General features: G+C 41.2%; 2 protein-coding genes across 4 annotated transcripts in view; both read right to left on the reverse strand.

Annotated features, from left to right (window-relative positions):
- Nucleotides 1-18364, reverse strand: part of hoxd3a (homeobox D3a) — a 61595-nt gene continuing 43231 nt past the window's right edge. The window contains exons 1-4 of one of the 3 annotated variants that reach the window (XM_074694516.1): nucleotides 7631-7732; nucleotides 3904-3963; nucleotides 1692-2262; nucleotides 1-1595 (exon numbers count right to left, since the gene is read on the reverse strand). In XM_074694516.1, coding sequence (XP_074550617.1) covers nucleotides 850-1595; nucleotides 1692-2160 — 1215 coding nt within the window. In that variant the 5' untranslated portion in view covers nucleotides 2161-2262; nucleotides 3904-3963; nucleotides 7631-7732 and the 3' untranslated portion in view covers nucleotides 1-849. Of the gene's footprint in view, nucleotides 1596-1691; nucleotides 2263-3903; nucleotides 3964-7630; nucleotides 7733-18364 lie in introns of those variants that run through there. The other 2 variants (XM_074694518.1, XM_074694515.1) reach the window with 2 other exon arrangements.
- On the reverse strand, nucleotides 10938-12211 carry hoxd4a (homeobox D4a). The gene is made up of 2 exons (XM_074694520.1): nucleotides 11682-12211; nucleotides 10938-11295 (listed from the first exon to the last, which is right to left on the reverse strand). The coding sequence occupies exons 1-2, from the start codon at nucleotides 12154-12156 to the stop codon at nucleotides 10997-10999; spliced, it is 774 nt and encodes a 257-aa protein (XP_074550621.1). The 5' UTR covers nucleotides 12157-12211; the 3' UTR covers nucleotides 10938-10996.

An 18364-nucleotide genomic window follows, 5' to 3' on the forward strand; every position in this document is an offset into this window, starting at 1 on the left:
TTCATAAATTTATGGATATCCAACCGAATGGAATAACAATGAGACAATTCAAAATAAAACAATGGACTACACGAAATGACATGCTGGTGTGTATAATATTTCATACTTCGATAGTCTACGTTTTGCTTAAGGTTTGACACAAGATAGACATGGACATGTAGTGGTGTTTATACACTATCAAATGCCCCATTTATGCCAGATTTACAATTAAGAAATGCTTTTTTTTATCGACAATACATTGCGAGTCATAGCATTTTCCAAAACCCTGTTTTACCAACACTTCCAAGTGCACTGATGTGTCCAATCTTAGAGGGAAAAAAAATCCACACTTACATATAAATACTCGCATATAAACGATAAATAATGTGCAATACAAAAGTTATTAAATAATAAATAGGCTAATATGCTAGGAAGGAGGATTATGCAAACGTAATAGAAAATAAATAATGCCCGTGAGGAGAGTGAGATCCTGACAAACAGACAGAACATTTCCCTAAAAGTCCTTCTCTCTAAACATGAGCTTCTACTTTCATGATCTACAAGACTTACCTTCAAGTAACGCCATGAAATATTCAATCAAAAAATTGCGCATTGCACTTGAGAAAAACATAAAAAGGAGTTGACAACCAGTCTGCGTCTGCGCGTCGAGAGGAATGGACAAAAGCTGTATTATTTAGAAAATTATTACACAATAGCATTAATAGTAATATCAATAATACTGGAATAATACACACGACTCGCTTGGAGTGTAGTTATTAGACTAGTGAGGTAATAAAAAGAGCGCAACATAATTTGGCACACACATACACACACGCACGCGCACACGCACACACACAAAGGAACCACATATTACAAATGCGTGAGTTTAGGCGCTTCCTGAATCCTTCCCTGAGACGCTTGGTGAGATGTGAGGTCTGTGTACGTGGGGTGGGGATCACAGGGTCCATGGTGGTGGTTCCCCGGGATCTGAGCGGCACAGCTGTAGTCCACGCTGGTGGATGACGGGTGTGGAAGGTGGCCCAGGTTGAACATGGGACCAGAGGCTGGCATGGAATCAACAAAATTCCCCCCCACGTAAACGGGGCTGCCTTGCAAATTCGCGTTGGCAAAGCCGCCGTTGCTCTGCATGCCGTGGTGTTCGTACTCGGCGCCCGGGTACCTCTTCTGCTGCGGGATGCAGCCACCCAAGGGCGCCGTGTAGGCAGCCAAACCGTACATGTTCTGCTGGGGCTTGGCGAAGGATGGGGGCGAGGGCACGTCATAGCTGAGGCTGTTTTGGAGCTGACCAGAGTATCCAATGTGATTTGGGCCACTCAGAGGTGGGCTCCTATCAGGGGAGTGCCCCAAGGGAGAGTGCGCGAGCCCCTTAGATTTCTGGTCCTTTTTGTATTTCATCCTCCGGTTTTGAAACCAGATCTTTATTTGGCGCTCGGTGAGATTCAACAGATTGGCCATTTCCACTCTCCGAGGGCGACACAGATAGCGGTTAAAGTGAAACTCCTTCTCCAGCTCCACCAGTTGTGCGCTGGTGTATGCAGTTCTGACCCGTTTGGAGGCGGGACCCGGTGGGCTCTTCTCATCACTCACCTCTCCACCTGGAAAGCAAAAACGGAATCATGTTAGCCATCTGAAGACTAATCCAATCATAAAGCGTGTTCATTATAAGGCCCATCCCTCCCACACACACTCACAGGGGTCTCCATCATGATCTCTACCTGCAGCCGCGCAGTTGTTGCCCTTTTGCTTCGAGTTCTGTCGGGTCTCCTTCATCCAGGGGAAGATCTGCTTAGTGAGAGCTGGTGTGGCAGAGCTAGAGCCGCTGCTGGCTGGAGATTTCTTCTTGTTAGATGTAGATCCGTTTGAGCTGGGAGAGGATGCGGACAGTGGAGGTCCCTGTTGCTCCCCAATGCCATTAGCCTGGCTGCTGCTACTGCTTTGACTGCCGCTTTGGCGCATGCAGTCCCCGTTCAGGTCACTGTCTTTTAGGGTCGGGGGCCGGACAGAGGGGGTCTGAATGGGGCATACTGAGCTCTGATAGTCAGCCTCTATGTTAGAGGTGGAGTAGGACTGGTGAGCTGCGCCGTAGTTGTAAGAGTCAGGTTTGGGGTAGGTGTAACCTCCAAAAAGTCCAGAGTTATCGTAATATGTTGCTTTCTGCATTTTGAGGATTCAAAGCCAGTAAGCCAGAGCGACTGGATCCAATGGCATTGATGGGGTTTATTCAAGTGATTGGCGTTTCCCACCGCTGCTCCAGTCTGTGACCTGCACAGAGAAACACATCCCACTCATGATTAAGGCCTGATAAAAACTAAAACTTTCCCTAAATTTAACTCCAACCAAATCTCTATACCTGGCTCAAATAGCTGAAGGCTAAACACAGTAGTCATTACAGTGACGCATATCAAAGCACCACGTCCGAGCAGTGTGACTCATTTCTGGCACAAAACAGTTAAAGTTTAACTTTTTCTAAAAGGACCCTCAGGGAGGCTTTGGGAGTCCCTCAGAAATCAGCTGAATCAGCATTTCACACACACACACACACACACACACACACACACACACACACACACACACACACACACACACACACACACACACACACACACACACACACACACACACACACAATACCCTTTTCACTAATCACCAGGCCTGACAAAGCCCGTCATGCATTGTTCCCTGCAGTAGAAATATAGCCCACCAAGGCCGCGCGCACTAGAGTTTGGATCTCATTTACGCACAGGAGAAACTAAAAACTGATCTCCTCCACTGATTGTTATTAATGTTAATATGACCGAGGTAGGAAGGAGAGAAAGGGAGGTGTGTGTGTGAGTGTGGGGTGGGGGTGGGGATGGATTACTGAGTTGAAGTTGCAGTTGAATATAATTTATTTCCACACACAAGCTTAAACTCATGTTTTGGGTTTTTTGATTGGTTTTCCACCTCTGATCCAGTCATGAATCACTGACCTTCAGGCCACATTTCAAACACAATATTTTAGGTAAATAAAATGTGAAATTACTCTGCTTGATATTTCCTTTTCTTTTTCTTTTTTTTAAAGCTACATTTGTTTTAAAGATCCAACAGGGAGCAGCGCGTCACCATCTCAACCCAACAGAAATATCAAAGGGCCGTGTACTGTATGTTGGTGGCTCCAGGAGCTGCAGTCCGCGCCGTGCATAACAATTGCACCTGTCAGTGTGGACCGCGGGCAGAATTTATGACCACAAATGTTATGGTTGTAAACGGCCTGAGAGAGGAATGAAAAGCAAAACACTCTTCAGGACTCTCGGCCCTCAGAAGTGTAAAACTAGGCGTAGGAGGAAGGCAAGGGAAAGAATTTCATACTCGGCGGCTTCTCCCATACAGAGGCACGGGTTATAAATGATGCCTCCATTCTGGCCGAGTGCGGGGCTGCAGAGCTGACATGGAGAGAGAAGAGGGACTGGAAATATTTGTTCGTTAGAAAGAGGCAGAGAAATGACTGGCTTTGCGCATTACCTGGGGAAATGTCGAAAACGTGAGATAAAAAAAGAGAAAAACTTTCTAATTTAATGTTTTTGTAATTTGCATGTTCAGCTCTGACGCAAACAATATTTTAATAATTAGTTTTAAATTTTTCTGTTTCATTTTCTTGTGGAAAAAAAAAGTTTAATCTTCCTTTGTTGTGCTTTCTCCATGCGTTCTAGTTGCTGCGTAATATCGGGAGATCTCAGAACAGGCCTGCGCAAATAATTACGCGCACAGGCTAAGTTTAAGTCATCCTTCATGTGTGTTGTTGTGATTTAAGCCTCCTGTGAAAGTCCGTGAGCGTTAATATGCAGCCTACTAACAAATCATCCTTTCACCTTGTTAGCAGTTGGCTGTGCTACTCACTCCCTTCATTAAAGAAATGTTACTCACCGAAATCTGCGTAAATCTCCTTAATGTCCCTCACGCATTCATCACTGCTCCCACCTCGACCTGCAAGAGAAATTAAAGACGTGATTTTTCACAGCGGTTTGTTTTCAGTTGAATAAATCGGTGAGCACGTCATTTTAGAGAAATAAAGGATCTGACTATCCACTGCTTATTTATTTTTTATTTCAGGCATTTTTCTTTTTTTTTCTTTTTGTCCAAATATGACTGCAAACCCAAACACTGAAATAAAGACATAACAAATGAACCAATGATTCCAATGAAATATTTTTCTCTTTTGCAAAATAATTTGCATATCTTTTTTGCTCATAGCACGGATTGTCCAATCACTGATTACACATTTTTCAAGCCTCTGCCTGAGAGAGAAAAGTCCTACATGTGCACATTTACACAAAGAGCCAGTCTGGATATTTAGCAGTCATAAGCTTTTTTAGTGACCTTTGGGTCATTCAGCATTTAGTCAAAGTTTAATGAACAACGAGCAGTTTGGCTTCAAGTAGCCCCAAGTCTCAAATAAATTCAAAGCAGCTTTTCAGCGCTGACTGAGCCAGGAGAAGATGCTCAGGCGCCGGCAAGAAAATACAAAAATAACCGCAGAAATTCACCCGTATTTTTTTTTAATTCTTTGTGAGAAACCATCTCTTATCCATGTTTTTATTTTCGGATAAAATGCATAACCATGAAGATTTCAGCTTCCTTCGTTGTGGAATATTAGTGAAAACTGGTCAATAATCTGCGCCTGAAGTGCCTTTGAGCCCACTGTGTTACTAGTAGCAGACATGCTCCTCTTTTCACACAGCGGTGTTTTTCGCCTACGCGCTGTTACGGTAAGTTTGGTTCACACAATGGGCCGGACTCAGAGTGGAGTGTTATTATGTCGGATGGTAGTTTCTCAAGCTAAACCCTTTGAATCCTGTCAGTATTGCGCGTTGCGAAGACTCAAATCGCAGTTTTAGTTGTAGTAAAATATTTGATACATGGGTAAAGTTGATTAAAATGTCTTGCAAATATTTTGAATTAACGTGAAGAAATGCAATCAAAACTAAGAGGTGCATGCCTGGAAAATGCAGAAGTGTTATTTGCAGTTGTAGGTTTAGCTCATTGTTGAAATCCATAGCACCGTGTTTACGCACGTATAGTAATCCTCAAACAATGTGAAACAGAAGAATCTGTGAGCAAAATGTGAAGAAAATGAAGAAAACTAATTAATATATTGATGTAAATACGTAAGGTAAATAAAGGGCTCACGTTTCTTTCTCAAAAATCAAAGAAAATGATTTTAAATCAGATGCACAAAACTAATGAAAGTAAACAAAAACGCATCCAAAACCACATTAAAAATGAAGTATTCGCCTTAATCCTTGTCCATAATCCATCCCGGTAATCCTTAAAACCATCAAATATGAATTATTGTATAAAATAAAGTCTCAGGTTAACAAAGCCATACAGCAGAAACCACATAAATCACAGCAAACGCCACAGTGACGATAAGACAACAAATTAATGTGATTTACGATCCAAGAGTGAAAAAGAAAAGTTCCCCTCTTACTTCTTCCTCTGAGCAGCTTTTCATCCAAACATGAAACCAGCTGAAAAGCGCAGAGCGCAATCTGTCGATAATATTTGAAGCTTAAAAAAAACTATATTATGAATGTGCTTTAGAGGAGGTAGATATGGACTCCATATATCCGGCGCAGAGAGCGACATTAACAAGCATCACCTCCATGAGCGGAATAAATCACAGATATTCCCCTCGCATTATATTAACCCGTGGTTAAAGGTTGCTTTCTGCCATGCAGTTTCTTACCTGAGAATCAATTCATCATAACACACTTTCCCTCTCAGTCTCCTTCCTTTCCACGCAGGCTCTAGAAGAAATCCTTCACCCTTTGTCTGTACACAATGCTGTCCTAAACCTGATCTTGCTGTTTTTCAGACATTTCCATATACCAGTGGAGACAGTATTCCCGAAAGAATGGAAGCACTCGCATTCAACTACCAATAAAAAGCGAACAAGGTATCCTTATTCCAGAAAAAAAAATCCCTGGCAATCAATCACCCATTGGAATATAGAGGATTTCACAGCCCGGATAGGCCTGCACGGATTTGGAGCTCTAACACTAGGAGATTTTTTTGGGGTGTTTCGGAAGCTTTGTGATGACAAATAAAGGCGGCTGCTGTGAGATACAAGCATATTTGTTCACGTGATTGTTCTCTTCTTCAAGCGAGCCTTACCTCACCAATCCATTCTGATAAAGGGTGGCGTTTATTTCCTCATCTGAGCTGTGTGAAAATGCCTCACTGCCTTTTTCTTTTCATCACGAGCATTTCAGCTCTCCTGCACCCCAGTATTCAACACAAGCACGGTGTTGTGGGCCGTTTTACAGCTATTAATGAAGAGGATTTGACACAATACCATGTTAGATTTGGGCTTATGAAACAACATCCTCAACGCAGTCTGTTTGCGTGCGTAATTGTGAAGAATTCTGTGCATTTTATATCCTACAGCTTTGAAAATGCAATATCTGATTTTTTCCCTCAAATGCAGTTGCATTGAATTCCACATTAAAACATGGATCTTGGGCCTTAAACGCACCACAGTAGTATTTTAAAACACTATAAAGCTATTGTAGTCAATGTATGGCCGTCCAAATGGTGTGCAGTGCATCTAAAAATGATTTATGAATTAAATGACGTGCATTTTTCCTCCATCTGGGACTGGATTGTATTCAAATAAAGCACATTATCATCTTTTGTTTGCTGTGTCTCTCCTCACACACACAAAGAGAAAGAGAAAGCCAGGGCTTCTCATGCATTGTTTCCAATGTGATGGTAAATGGAAGAAGGGGAAGAATAAAAATCAAAGGATCCGTTTGCGCAGAAATAAAGATTATAAAAAATACAAGGGTGGATGCATGAAGAAGATTTGGAGCAGCAGAGCGTCTGCTGGATTATCTTCGCTGTGAGGACGAAGAAGAAGCAGAAGAAGCAGGGATGCAGAGCTGGTAGCGTTGCAGCATATGTTCAGAGGGTAATAAAAGTGAAAGATTTACAGTTTTCGGCCGGCCCCCCAACAGCCTCGCACCCTTTCAGGAATTACGGGGAATGATTTACAAGCAGGCAGGAGTGTCAGGCTGCCCAAACTTCTGGGGCTTCTTAGAAATCAAATCTGTCTAAACAGCAATAAAATCTGCAACAACGACCTATCTTCAATGCAAAAATTCAAGAAAAGAAGCTCTTCACTTGTCAAGAAAAAAAGAGATTAATTCAACGCTGCTTGTCAAACGAGACCATTATAGATTATTTTAATAATGCTCCACATATAAACTGCGTCTGTCTTTGTTTTTGTAATAAATTGGTAAATAAAAGGACACTTAAACAGAGATTTTGTGGGCCCAGTGAGGGGCCACCCTGGTCTGTATGAGTCCAAAAGCGCATCTATTCTGAGCGAGCATCCATAAATACATGTCACTGCCCTTTACTTTTCACCATTCATCCTATCAATCCCTCCAACCATATTTGCGTAATACAACAACCCTTCAATGAGCCACTTTTTCCTGGCATATGGAATTAAAAAGAATACAAGCATTCAGCGACTAACCGCAGCTATTAGCGCACACTTTAAAAGCGCGCAATTTGTCATATATCACGACATTTGATATCGTCATTTAGCAGCTCTGGCAACAGGAAAAAAGCTGAAATATTTACCTACCCAAGCATCCATCGGTTCGGATGTGTCGCTAAAGTGCGGGGCTGCACGCTCGCGCCGGGTATCGGATATTATTTTCTTGGGGGATCTCTTCAGTTTTCAAGTCTGATAGAGTCCTTGCGATTAATGACGACGCCGTGTTTCTAGGGGGACGTGCTGCATTAATTATTTAGACAATCACGTGGTCGGAGAATGGAGAGCGGAGTGGTATAGTCTCCGGATTAGATCTGTGAATGCAGACAGCGCACTTTAATATATCTTAGGGGGGTTGTCTGGCTCGGAGAGGCTTCTGCGAAAAAACAGCTGGAAATCAAATATGGCCGGATGGAGAGCGACGACGGTGTATTCCTGCACTGGGTGCAGTGTCATTGAAAATGGCACTGCCTTTGGCTCCCATTTATTGCCGTTCAGACATGTAGGTCAGTGTGGCTGCACGCTGGATGCTGGAGGAGGCTGCTCTGACCTGAAAACGGCCGGGGAAACTGTTTTATGATGCATCCCACTTCTAAACGTGATATATTCCAACAAGAAATTGAGATATATTTTTTAAGATGCTTTAAGATAGCGTGTAATTTTAACTTTTAAACATGGGTCTCTCTTTGAAAAACTTGAACAAGTGATGTTTTAGCCTGTATAAGAGGATTTTAAGGGAGGTTATCTGTCCAATTGTGCAAACATCACACCCCTCTCCTCTCATCCTCTCTTCAGCATCTCTGTGCACATCACTGATGGCAGCATGCTGGATTGGTAGCATCACTTTGTCTCAGCTTCTCTCTGAATCTATATGACACACACGCACTAACACACACACAAACACCCCTATCATTGTTACACATACACACAAACATATATAGAATCCACGCACGCCACTATCACGCCGCATGTGCTCAGGTTGGGTCATGTACTGGATGGAAACAGAGATGAGTGACTGAAGACTGTTTATGGGCACGTTTGTTGGTATCAGTGGTGATGTGTGTGTGCGTGTGAGTGAGTGTGGAGGGTCGGGGTCACTGCTGTGGGGGTCACATTCAATAAAGTCAGAGCTCGAGGAGCTGGAGGGGTCTTTATATCAAATCTATAGTGTAATGTAAGTAAATGTTGTGTATTTGGTGTATTTTAACAGTGTATGGGTTGGTTCACTGGGTGTGTTTGCATTCAGCGATAGATTCGTCTAGTTTTGGCCAAGCAGCCCTTAAAAAGTTTGTTCACTTTGAAATTACCAGGACAAAAACAAGATTTCGAATATCAAAATCATGTAATATCTAATATCAGCAAAAAAAGAGTTTATCTACAAGCTTTTTATAAAATAAAACCATCATCAGTTCCACAAAGAATTCTCGGCGCGTTTTTACGCAATCGTGCGCCTCTTTGGATAGAAGCCCATGAATGAAAACTGAGACAAACCTGGTTTGAAACTTGCTATTACGCATGTTTTTGAAGCTATGCAACATTTGTCGACGACCAAAAATGTTTTTTTGCAGGATGAATAAAAGTTAAGAAGAAGAAGAGGCTGACTTTGCCCATTTGGTGCGTTTGTGGGTGTTCTGTAAAAAGAGCGCAGTGGGTACGGCTCCACATGCTAAAGAAAAATACTTCTTCTCCGCCAAAAGTGCGCCTTTTGCGGACTGCGCAAAACAAACTAGACTCATCAAGGAAAGGGGAAAAAAAGTTTCGATGGTCAGAGAACTCTCCTGATGAGCCAGGAATAATATGAATCCACAAAATCTAAATACTTGCTGATTGAGTTTTTTTTAAAGTGACAAAGTGCGGCTAACAAATATTTAAATGCATAATCAGTAGAAATCTTTATTTTTCCAATATACTTCTCGCATCTCAATGCACAATACAAGGTAGAAAGCATGTACAAAAATAAAACCAAAAAGATTGCATATTGACATGAGGAGACAAATGCACAATCAGAACCTTCTGGGGGGTACTCCTGATGAAAATACTGTTCAAACTCGTGTAAACTCTGGAATCCAACGCAGAATCCTGCTTTGAATACTCTAGTCTTTAAAGTGTGGAGGAAAATGCCTCCAAAGCAGAGCTCGCAGCGCCTGGGAGAGAAAATGCTGCTTGTCCGGCGGGTCAGGGGTGCTGGGGTCAGTCCTTGCGGCTGAAATGTGTCCCCTGGATGAACCTGCCACTGCTGCTGCTTGCTGCTGCTTTGTCGACCTTCGCTTCAAATACCTTTTCAAGCCTCCCTCATGGTGGAGACTTCAGAAAGAAGACCTCCACGTTTACAAGAAGAGCTCCTGGGCCTTTTTTTTCTCGTGTTTTGTTCTGAGAGACAATGACGGTCTGAAACAAGAAATATCTGTCTTCAAACGTGACGTGAAAGCCCCCCTCGGTTTGCTCGAAAAACTGAAAGATTTCCACATCAAACTAAGACTAAAAGTTTGCATACAGCCATGCGAATAATGCACAAGAGATCAAACATATTTTAGATTAATTAAAATTTAACCAATATTTTTTTTAATTAAAACTGTGTGTGCTATACGAAAATTTACACGTTTCAAACAATAAATAATGACGTAAAAAATCATAGCAAGAGAAATACTCCTAAAATATCCCGGATGGGATTATTCCCGATGAGAAATAGTAATTTGGTGCCATGCAGGAACAAATGCTGTTTCATATTAGAGTTTCAGATGGCATGTACACTGTTTACAAAGGTGTCAGAGAGATTTATAAGGGCACTCAGAGGAGTATGCACACAGGAATGTCTTGCTTTTTGAGAATTATATTTAGATTTTTAAAAAAATCAAAGCTTTATTGTACAAAATAAGTTAACAAAGGAGAAATTAACGCAAAAGAGGAGGATTTTACGGGGGGTTGAAACTTACGAATGAAGGCTGTGTTTCAGGCGGAAATTTCAAGTATATATATTTTGTGCGTTAAATGTGACGTTTTTAAAGAAAAATATATTTTTGCGAGTGTTTTTGGATGTAATTTGAAGGAATAGTTTCCCTATGCTGAATACAATCTTTAGAGCAGCGTGAATCCATGTGAGAGGAGCTCAAACACTTGGTTTAAATCCATGAAAACAGCCGTGGTTGCTCATTAAATGTCCTCAGGGTGTAGGGTCCAAAAAAAGAAAAGGAAAAAAAAAAGAAGGAAAAAAATACAATCGAAAAAAACACGAAAATTTAAAAACTTTTGAGCCTCTTGGAGGAAATTAAAAGCTGAAAATGGCTCAACTTTAAACCTCAAGACTGATTGATTTTAGGACTCACTTTTGAGGCAACACTGCTGGGGTCATTTTAATTAAATAATTATAATAATAAAAAAATCTAAAACCGATATCAGTCCATGCAAAAGTCAGATGCAACCCTCAGTCTCTTTATGTACAGTTCACTCCCAACCTTCTTATAACGCTGTGATATCAGTCTGGCTGTCCTTCTGCATGCTCTGCAGATGGCTGGAGGCTGGTGCTGATCTGCCCTTGGTGTTGGGCAGTTTGTGATCCTTCTTCCATTTCATGCGTCTGTTCTGAAACCAGATTTTGATCTGCCTTTCGGACAGACACAGAGTGTGGGCGATCTCGATCCTCCGCCGCCTGGTTAGATACCTGTTAAAATGAAACTCCTTCTCCAGCTCCAGAACCTGCTGCCGGGTATAAGCTGTCCTGGAGCGCTTGGGCTCAGGTCCTGTGTAGTCCGGGTTCACTTTTGGAGAAAGAAAACAAAGAGACGCAGAGAAAGTCAGCAAATGTTCAAAGCAGCTCAAAGCAAACAACACAGCAAGAGGAGTTTTCCTTTTGGCTCATGGCGCTCAAACTTCTCTAAGAATTCACGAGGAACTGAAACAAGGAAGTGGTGGCTGATTTTTAAACTACATTTAAGAAAATCTGCTGCACATTTCAGCACCATTTCAACCGGTCAATATGTGTTTTGAGTAGCTTTCAGGCGCTCACCTCGCGGCCTATTTCCTTAGCTATAAAAATTTATGACTTGTGTAATTGGCGAGGCCTTTAAAAGACTCCCATAAATATTACACTGAGTGATTTTTAAAGTCAGCTGCCCCACAAGAAAAGAAGAGGAGGAAGTCTTACCAGTAGTAACGTGGACTTTCTTCATCCAGGGGTAAACTACTGCAGGCTGCTTGGCTTGTATCCCATTCTGGCTCTTTGTGTTTTGCTGCTGTCCACAAGTCCGTGGTCCGGACACTTGCACCGGGCCCCCTTGGTCAGTCTGCCCGCCAAAAGGGCTCGAGTGGCCGGATCTGTCGTGCACATGACCCCGGTGCTGCTGCTGCACGCTGGAGTCCGGCACAGTGCTGCAGCTGTAGGGCTGCTCCGCGTAGTTTGACCGGGGGTAGATCCCTGGATGCTGAAAGTCTGAGTCCTGCGATGGACTGTAGTAGTCCGAGCCCTGCTCAGGTATATAGTTATTTTGTGAATATTCCTCGCACGGAGGAAATTTGGGATCCACATACTTAGAGTTCACCAAAAACGAACTCATGGCCATTAATTTCTGAAGGTAGAAAATACTAATTTTTCTCGAGTTGTCTTTTTTTCCTCCCTCCATAAAGCCCTCCTACTTGGTGTCAACTGAATAAAGTTAGCGAACCATGTGACCAGATCGGCCAATGGAGGTGATGCTGGTCCACACACGGGTAAACATACAACTAAAAGCAATTTTATCTGACTTCACATGGACCGAAATTAGACCCTGGAGAGAAAAAAAAATCAAATACTGCTCTGAAGAATCTTCTTGCAGGTCTGGATTTTGAAAAGCATGGTGCAAAATGACAGAAAAACACTCAATTTTATGTTTTATGTATTATTTTTCTAAAAAAGTATAAAGAATAAAGAAATTAATAAAGTCTGTTTGTACTCAAAGATGTTTTATCAGAGTAAAAATATAGAATATTTCAGTTTATAAAGGTCTTAGTTGCTGGCACTGTTCAACAGAGAGAGCAACAAAAGCTACAAAAAGCCCCCCGGCATAAAAGCAGCGAATAATGACTGAGGACAATTGATGGACACTGTCTTTGTCAAGAAGGGGTCATCCAAAAGTTACACCAATCTCATCCCTTCATCTGCTCCCATCCCTTTGAAAAAACTGTCTAAGGAGCCCATTGGCCAACAGGAGCAGCAGCAGCCTCTGGGAATCAATAATGTGGAGACACAAACGAGCCACAGGAGGAAAAAACGCTGCAGCTGGAGTGTGCTGTGGTTTGGGTTCTTTTACTAAAACCCACTTTATATTTCAGTCAAACATAAACACAAATGCAGGCTAAGTCTAAGTGTGTTTATTTATAACACTGCGTCAGGTTTTCCTTAAAGTCTCTGGAGTTTCAGCTTATACTGAGCTCAACATGTGAACTATGAGCTGTTGTCAGATTTAGTGTCAGTCAGTCATAAAGAAGTGTCACTGTAACATCTGACAACATAAAGCACCTGATAAAGAGGCAACAAGTCGATAAATTGAAGTTTTTTCATCGACCATATACTCCCCTAGAATCGAATCTGTGACTCTGATTTTATCACACAAATTCGGTTCTACAGGGTATATATAGACGACGGCAAGCGAGAGTGGACAGTTTCAGACCTATGACACACTATTTTTTAAAATCTATTAACAGAATATCCCTGTGAGCTTTCTGTTGACATGCTATCGTAGCTTTGATATCATTAGCATATCCTGCTCTTTTTTACTCCCCTTCCCTCATATTAAGATTTTTTCTTCTTTTATGACATCCTTGTAGTCCTACAGGCATCTTCTGGACCTCAAGTTTTTCGGGGACTTATGTGTTGAGGGTTTAAACAGAAAACGTTCACCTGGTCTCTTCAAAGGTCACGTCAGTTACCCCAATGCTATTTTAAAAAAGGCTACATGATAGAAATTTGGAGAAGCTAGCTGCTAACTCAATCTGCTGCTAAAAAAAACAACAACTTCCTTCTGCTACAGTTTAACATCGTAATAAATAACAGAAACCATGTTCTCACTGCTGACGGAAAAAAAGAAAAAGAAATCTGGTCTCTGTAAAAAAAACTCTGATAGTTCACATGCTAACCACAGTTTAACAGATGAAGCTATACAGGCCACCGAGGTCAAACTGAATCATTTACAAACTTATCAGAAACTTCAATTATTTTCAGAGCTGCTGACAGCTGAAAGGGTGCAAAAGTTTACCAACCCCTCGTCAGCCATTAACCAATCCACCATGACAGCTACTGAAGCTCTTTCTGGGGAAGCCAACGGAATTAAAACTGAGAAGTGCTTTATCTTGCAAAATTTCCCCCCAAAACTCTTTTTTTTTCGGTTTTCATAATTCCGTTTGTTGGCGCTATAATAAAAAGTATAGGCCTATAATTCTTTTGGTTAGTCAGATTTACTATCAGCCAGGCCTATAATAGGCTATTCTGAATTTAATGCACAATTATGCTTGAATTCCTGAGGCAACAACATGATTGTAGTCAGTTTTTAAGAATTTTAATCTCAGGGTTTGAATAACGTCCCATAAGCTTCTTCTTTATTAAGAAAGAAAATTCACATTGCAATAAGTTTATTGTAGTCTATGACAAGTTGGGTTTATTTAATGGAAATTGCAATAAAGTTTTTAAATTTCGAACAAAGAAAAAAGGAAAAAGGGGAACACCCTGTCACGTTAAATGTGGGCCTTTCAAATAAAACAGTAGCTTGATTGCTTCTTCTTTTTCTTATCGTCACTTAATCAAAAGCTTCAGTTATAACGTAGAGATGGTGAGTAGAATTCGTTCTTGCACTTCACATTTCAGCTTCAGTTAGACAGGCTGACCTGTCTGTCACCTTGCCCTGAAGTCTTCAGACGGGTCAAAGCCGAGAATCACAACAAAAGAATGATAAAGTCAGCGTTTCCTGACAGCTTGTGTTAAAACAAAGGCTGAACAGTCCCGGCAAGACTCATTTTTAGCCACAAAAACTATCTTTATCACGTTTAAACTCGGATTGTATCTAAACAAATTATACGGATAATCGCGAGGCCTATTTATCCTCCGCATTTAAAAATAATATGATAAGGGTAATTAAACAACATAATTAAAGTGCGTTTAGCTTTTTACACAATATATTAACCCATTTCGACTGTATCGAAAAATGAATGATGGGGGGAAAAACTAGAAAGGCCTTCAGCAAATAAAGCATCAGGCCTCGTTGGAAAAAAGAGCAGAATAATACGAAAACAGGGTTAAGAAATTGCACTGTTTTAACACAAAGGCTGCTTTTAGGAGGTTATTATTCAGTAGACAAAGGGTAACTCTCCGTAGGCTCACTTTGACGATTAAACGAATAATTAAATCCGTAAAATGTAACAGTTGATGTCCTGCAGATTTGAAGAAAACATATCAATTTAAGCAGCCTTCAAGAAAATTCTCTTATTTTACAGAAAATCAAGTGACAACAGGTTGATTTCTCTGCCTCCATGAAAAAGTCCAGTGCTACCAGACAAAAGCATCACACAGCAACAGCAATATAAGCAGCACCGCTAAGAAAACATCAGCTAAGTGAATAAAAAAAAAAACGCAAAATGAAAACCAAGTTCAGACAAACAAATATTTAACTCTACATTAGCCCCACACAGCTCATCCTCCATCTATCTGTACGCGTCCTGACGCACAGTCTCTGCTTTAAGAGGCAGGAAACACCAGAGCCTGAGCTCTAAGCGCGTGACATCACACGCCCATAGCACGAGCAGAATGATAAAAACCCAGCTTACCGCAGAGACTCCAACACATGGCGTTCCCCGTGAAACAAACACGTCCACGCAGTAGGGGAAAGTCAGCCTGATGGTGCAGCAGCTCCACAGCTCCAATACAAGCTCTATTCCAACCCATCTAGAGCACCTTACTAATACACAATGAGAATTATATTTTGGCTTGTCAAGTCCCGGGCCATAAAACAAACTTTAATGGCGTCACGTGTTTCCTCGCAGCCACTCAGAGCCGCGCGCAGGCCCATAAATAATCCTCAAAGTTGCACTTACTCAATAACGGCGATTACACTGATGTGCACTGAGGAAAGTCGTAGAAAGGAGGAAGCTAGGGGGGTTGTAACTGTCGTGAGGGGAATGGAGGCAAAGTCAAGGGGTTGAAACAGAAAAATGCTTTTGTTTTGGCTTTTATATCAAAGTTTAAGTTGCTTGAAAAACAGCAAAACCTCGACCTCTGAATATTCCCCACAAGTGGATTATATTACCATAAATCTTTTTTTTTTTTTTTAAATTATTTCATTTTATTTCAATAACTTTAATAACTCTAAGGTGAGGTCAAAAACATTTATCACTTTGTCATCACATTCAGTTTTTCTTTCCAGTGAACCTGACACAACAAGACTGATGCCACTCTATCCCAGAGTGCACTTGGCCTACACCACCTCTCCTTTTCTGTGCAAACTCTGGAAACGATATGATGATGTGGGAGTAGCATGATAAATATAGAGGTTATCACTCTTTACACCCATGGCCTCATAAATAGTTAACTCCCTGGAGATAGTTTTAAGAGCAGAAAGCGAAAGGGAGGAAGCTGTGGTCACTTTCCAGCTTTGAGTGTATTCTGGGGGAGTATTGTCCTTTGAAATGTGGTTTTACTTTCACTTTCATTCACTTCCATTGAGGAAGCAGCTTTCGCTCTCGATTAGCTGGAGGAAATGTATCCAAAATGAGCAGCATTTTTAGGAGCATCAGTTTACACTGATTACTGTAATTCCTCTTCAGCAAAGTTGTGGGGAAATGACTTGGTATTAAAAGAAGGCGTGAACAATGACAGGAGCTTATCAGATTTCACCTAGACTTTTTTTTCAGCAGCAGGTGAAAACAACCTTACATTTCCCCCAAAACCACTTTCAAAATTGAAACACGTCACGTGACCACTGCCTCGGCCAACCACAGAGCTCAGAATCCTGCCGCTAACACGCTGCTGAAAGGGCGCATGGAGGCTGAGTGTTGGGCAACAGCGCCTTCTGCTGGCATTTTTACGACCTCCCCATTTTGTCCACTGTATAAAAAAAAAAAAAAAAAAAAAAAAAAAAAAAAAAAATCACCAGTGCAGGAAAATAAATTGACCCGTACCCTTTTAATGGGAAAGCACTGGTGGAGATGTGCTCAAGTGGAATTAACAGTATGTATCAAAAGTTAGTTTATTTTGATTTGCGGGACTGAGGTGGGGTTGGGGTTTTAAGAGCAAATGTTGAAGGAATTTATCACAGGAAGTTGGTTTTATTAAGTTATTAACAAAAAGGCTGCTAGTGGTCAGCTTTTGTGTATCACTTTCTGAGAAAAATTTAGGAAGTTAAGAGGATATGAGGCTTAAAAAGTGCATGCAATGTGAGTGTGGATGTTTTTGCAATGTGGATAATAATGCTCTTCATTGAATGTCTTAAAACATGTAGAAATGCATCTCTTGAATATAAAAGATTTTAAAAAAAAGCTATTGGTAGGAAAAAAATAATAATCCAACAGCAAAAGGAAAAGTAAGGGTACCAAAATGAAAGCAATGTTATTGTATTCCTTAATTAAAAATAAGTAAATAAACCACGCATTAAGTAAAACTGACTATTTCTAAGGCTAGCAGTCTCACAAAAGACCTTCAGTGGGAGGGGTTTTGAATAAGGGTAATAAAAGGAAACCACATTCACACATATCAGCTATCTGTTAAAATGTGTGTAAGGCCTCCAGTTAAGCGTCCTTCCACAAAATGAGATATCAAACTAATTTAGGATCAATGTAAGCAGAATTATTCTTAAAGATCAGGACACTGAATGAGTCCAGGCGGATTTTCTCAGGCTCGTCCCTGTGTTGCAGGGTCCATTTTGCCGCATTGCAGTAAGGCTGTAAATACTTTCGCAGCTGCCTGTCAGGCCACAGTGAAATACTGTCTTTGTTCAGTCTGCCTCTGCTTCATGCAGGCAGCTGAACACAAGCTATGAAATCCCTGTTTTTCGTGCCAATATTGCATATGTGCAGTAGAAGAAGACAGATTTTGACAGTGAAGCATTTCAGGGATAGTAAAATGGAATGAAGGTTCACCAAGTCAGAGAGTTCTTGCAGAGAAATGCTAAATGATAACAACATAGCTCCACAGTCTTTCAGGCAAGGCTTAGACATTTCAGAGTAAAAAAAGGGCATTTCAAAATGCAGATAATCAGATTCAGACTGATACTGAGGGAAAAATGACTCAGTTCGTTGAAACGTCAAAAGAACAAAGATGTCTGCATCAAAGAAGTCATGCTCAAGAGCTTTCAGATCATCACGGACTTCAGACAACCTTTTTTCCCTGCATTTATATAAACTGAATGATGATATACGAGCTTTAAAAAATGTTTTCCGGTTACAATTATCAACTTGATTCCTGTTATTTTGAAATATTTCCCAATCTGTAGCTGCAAATGCGTGTTTTTTTTTAACCAAGGGTATCATAACCGGTATTTTCTGCATGCAAAGTCTAAAAACTATCATTGAGAACACATCCAGCAACACATGAGACGACCAAATTACCCGAGAGCCATCAACCTGCTGCTAATTTACATGACTAATGAAACAGGAAGCTGTCAAAGTTCACATCCAGACACCACTCGAGACTAAATCAGATCCATTTTGACGCAGAAATCTTACCTAAAGCCAGGAGGTAATCCATGTTTAATCTGCGAGCTGTACATCTGCTGAGCATTTTCATAAAGCTGTGCAGAGACGGAGCTGCCGGGACGATGAAGAGGTCAGACATGAGGAAAAGTTGAACCGCTCCTCCTGGCATCCAGC

The sequence above is a fragment of the Halichoeres trimaculatus genome, unplaced genomic scaffold, assembly GCF_033239565.1.
Source record: "Halichoeres trimaculatus isolate MK-OKI-2021-1 unplaced genomic scaffold, fHalTri1.1 fHalTri1_scaffold_19, whole genome shotgun sequence".
Classification (NCBI taxonomy): domain Eukaryota; kingdom Metazoa; phylum Chordata; class Actinopteri; order Labriformes; family Labridae; genus Halichoeres; species Halichoeres trimaculatus.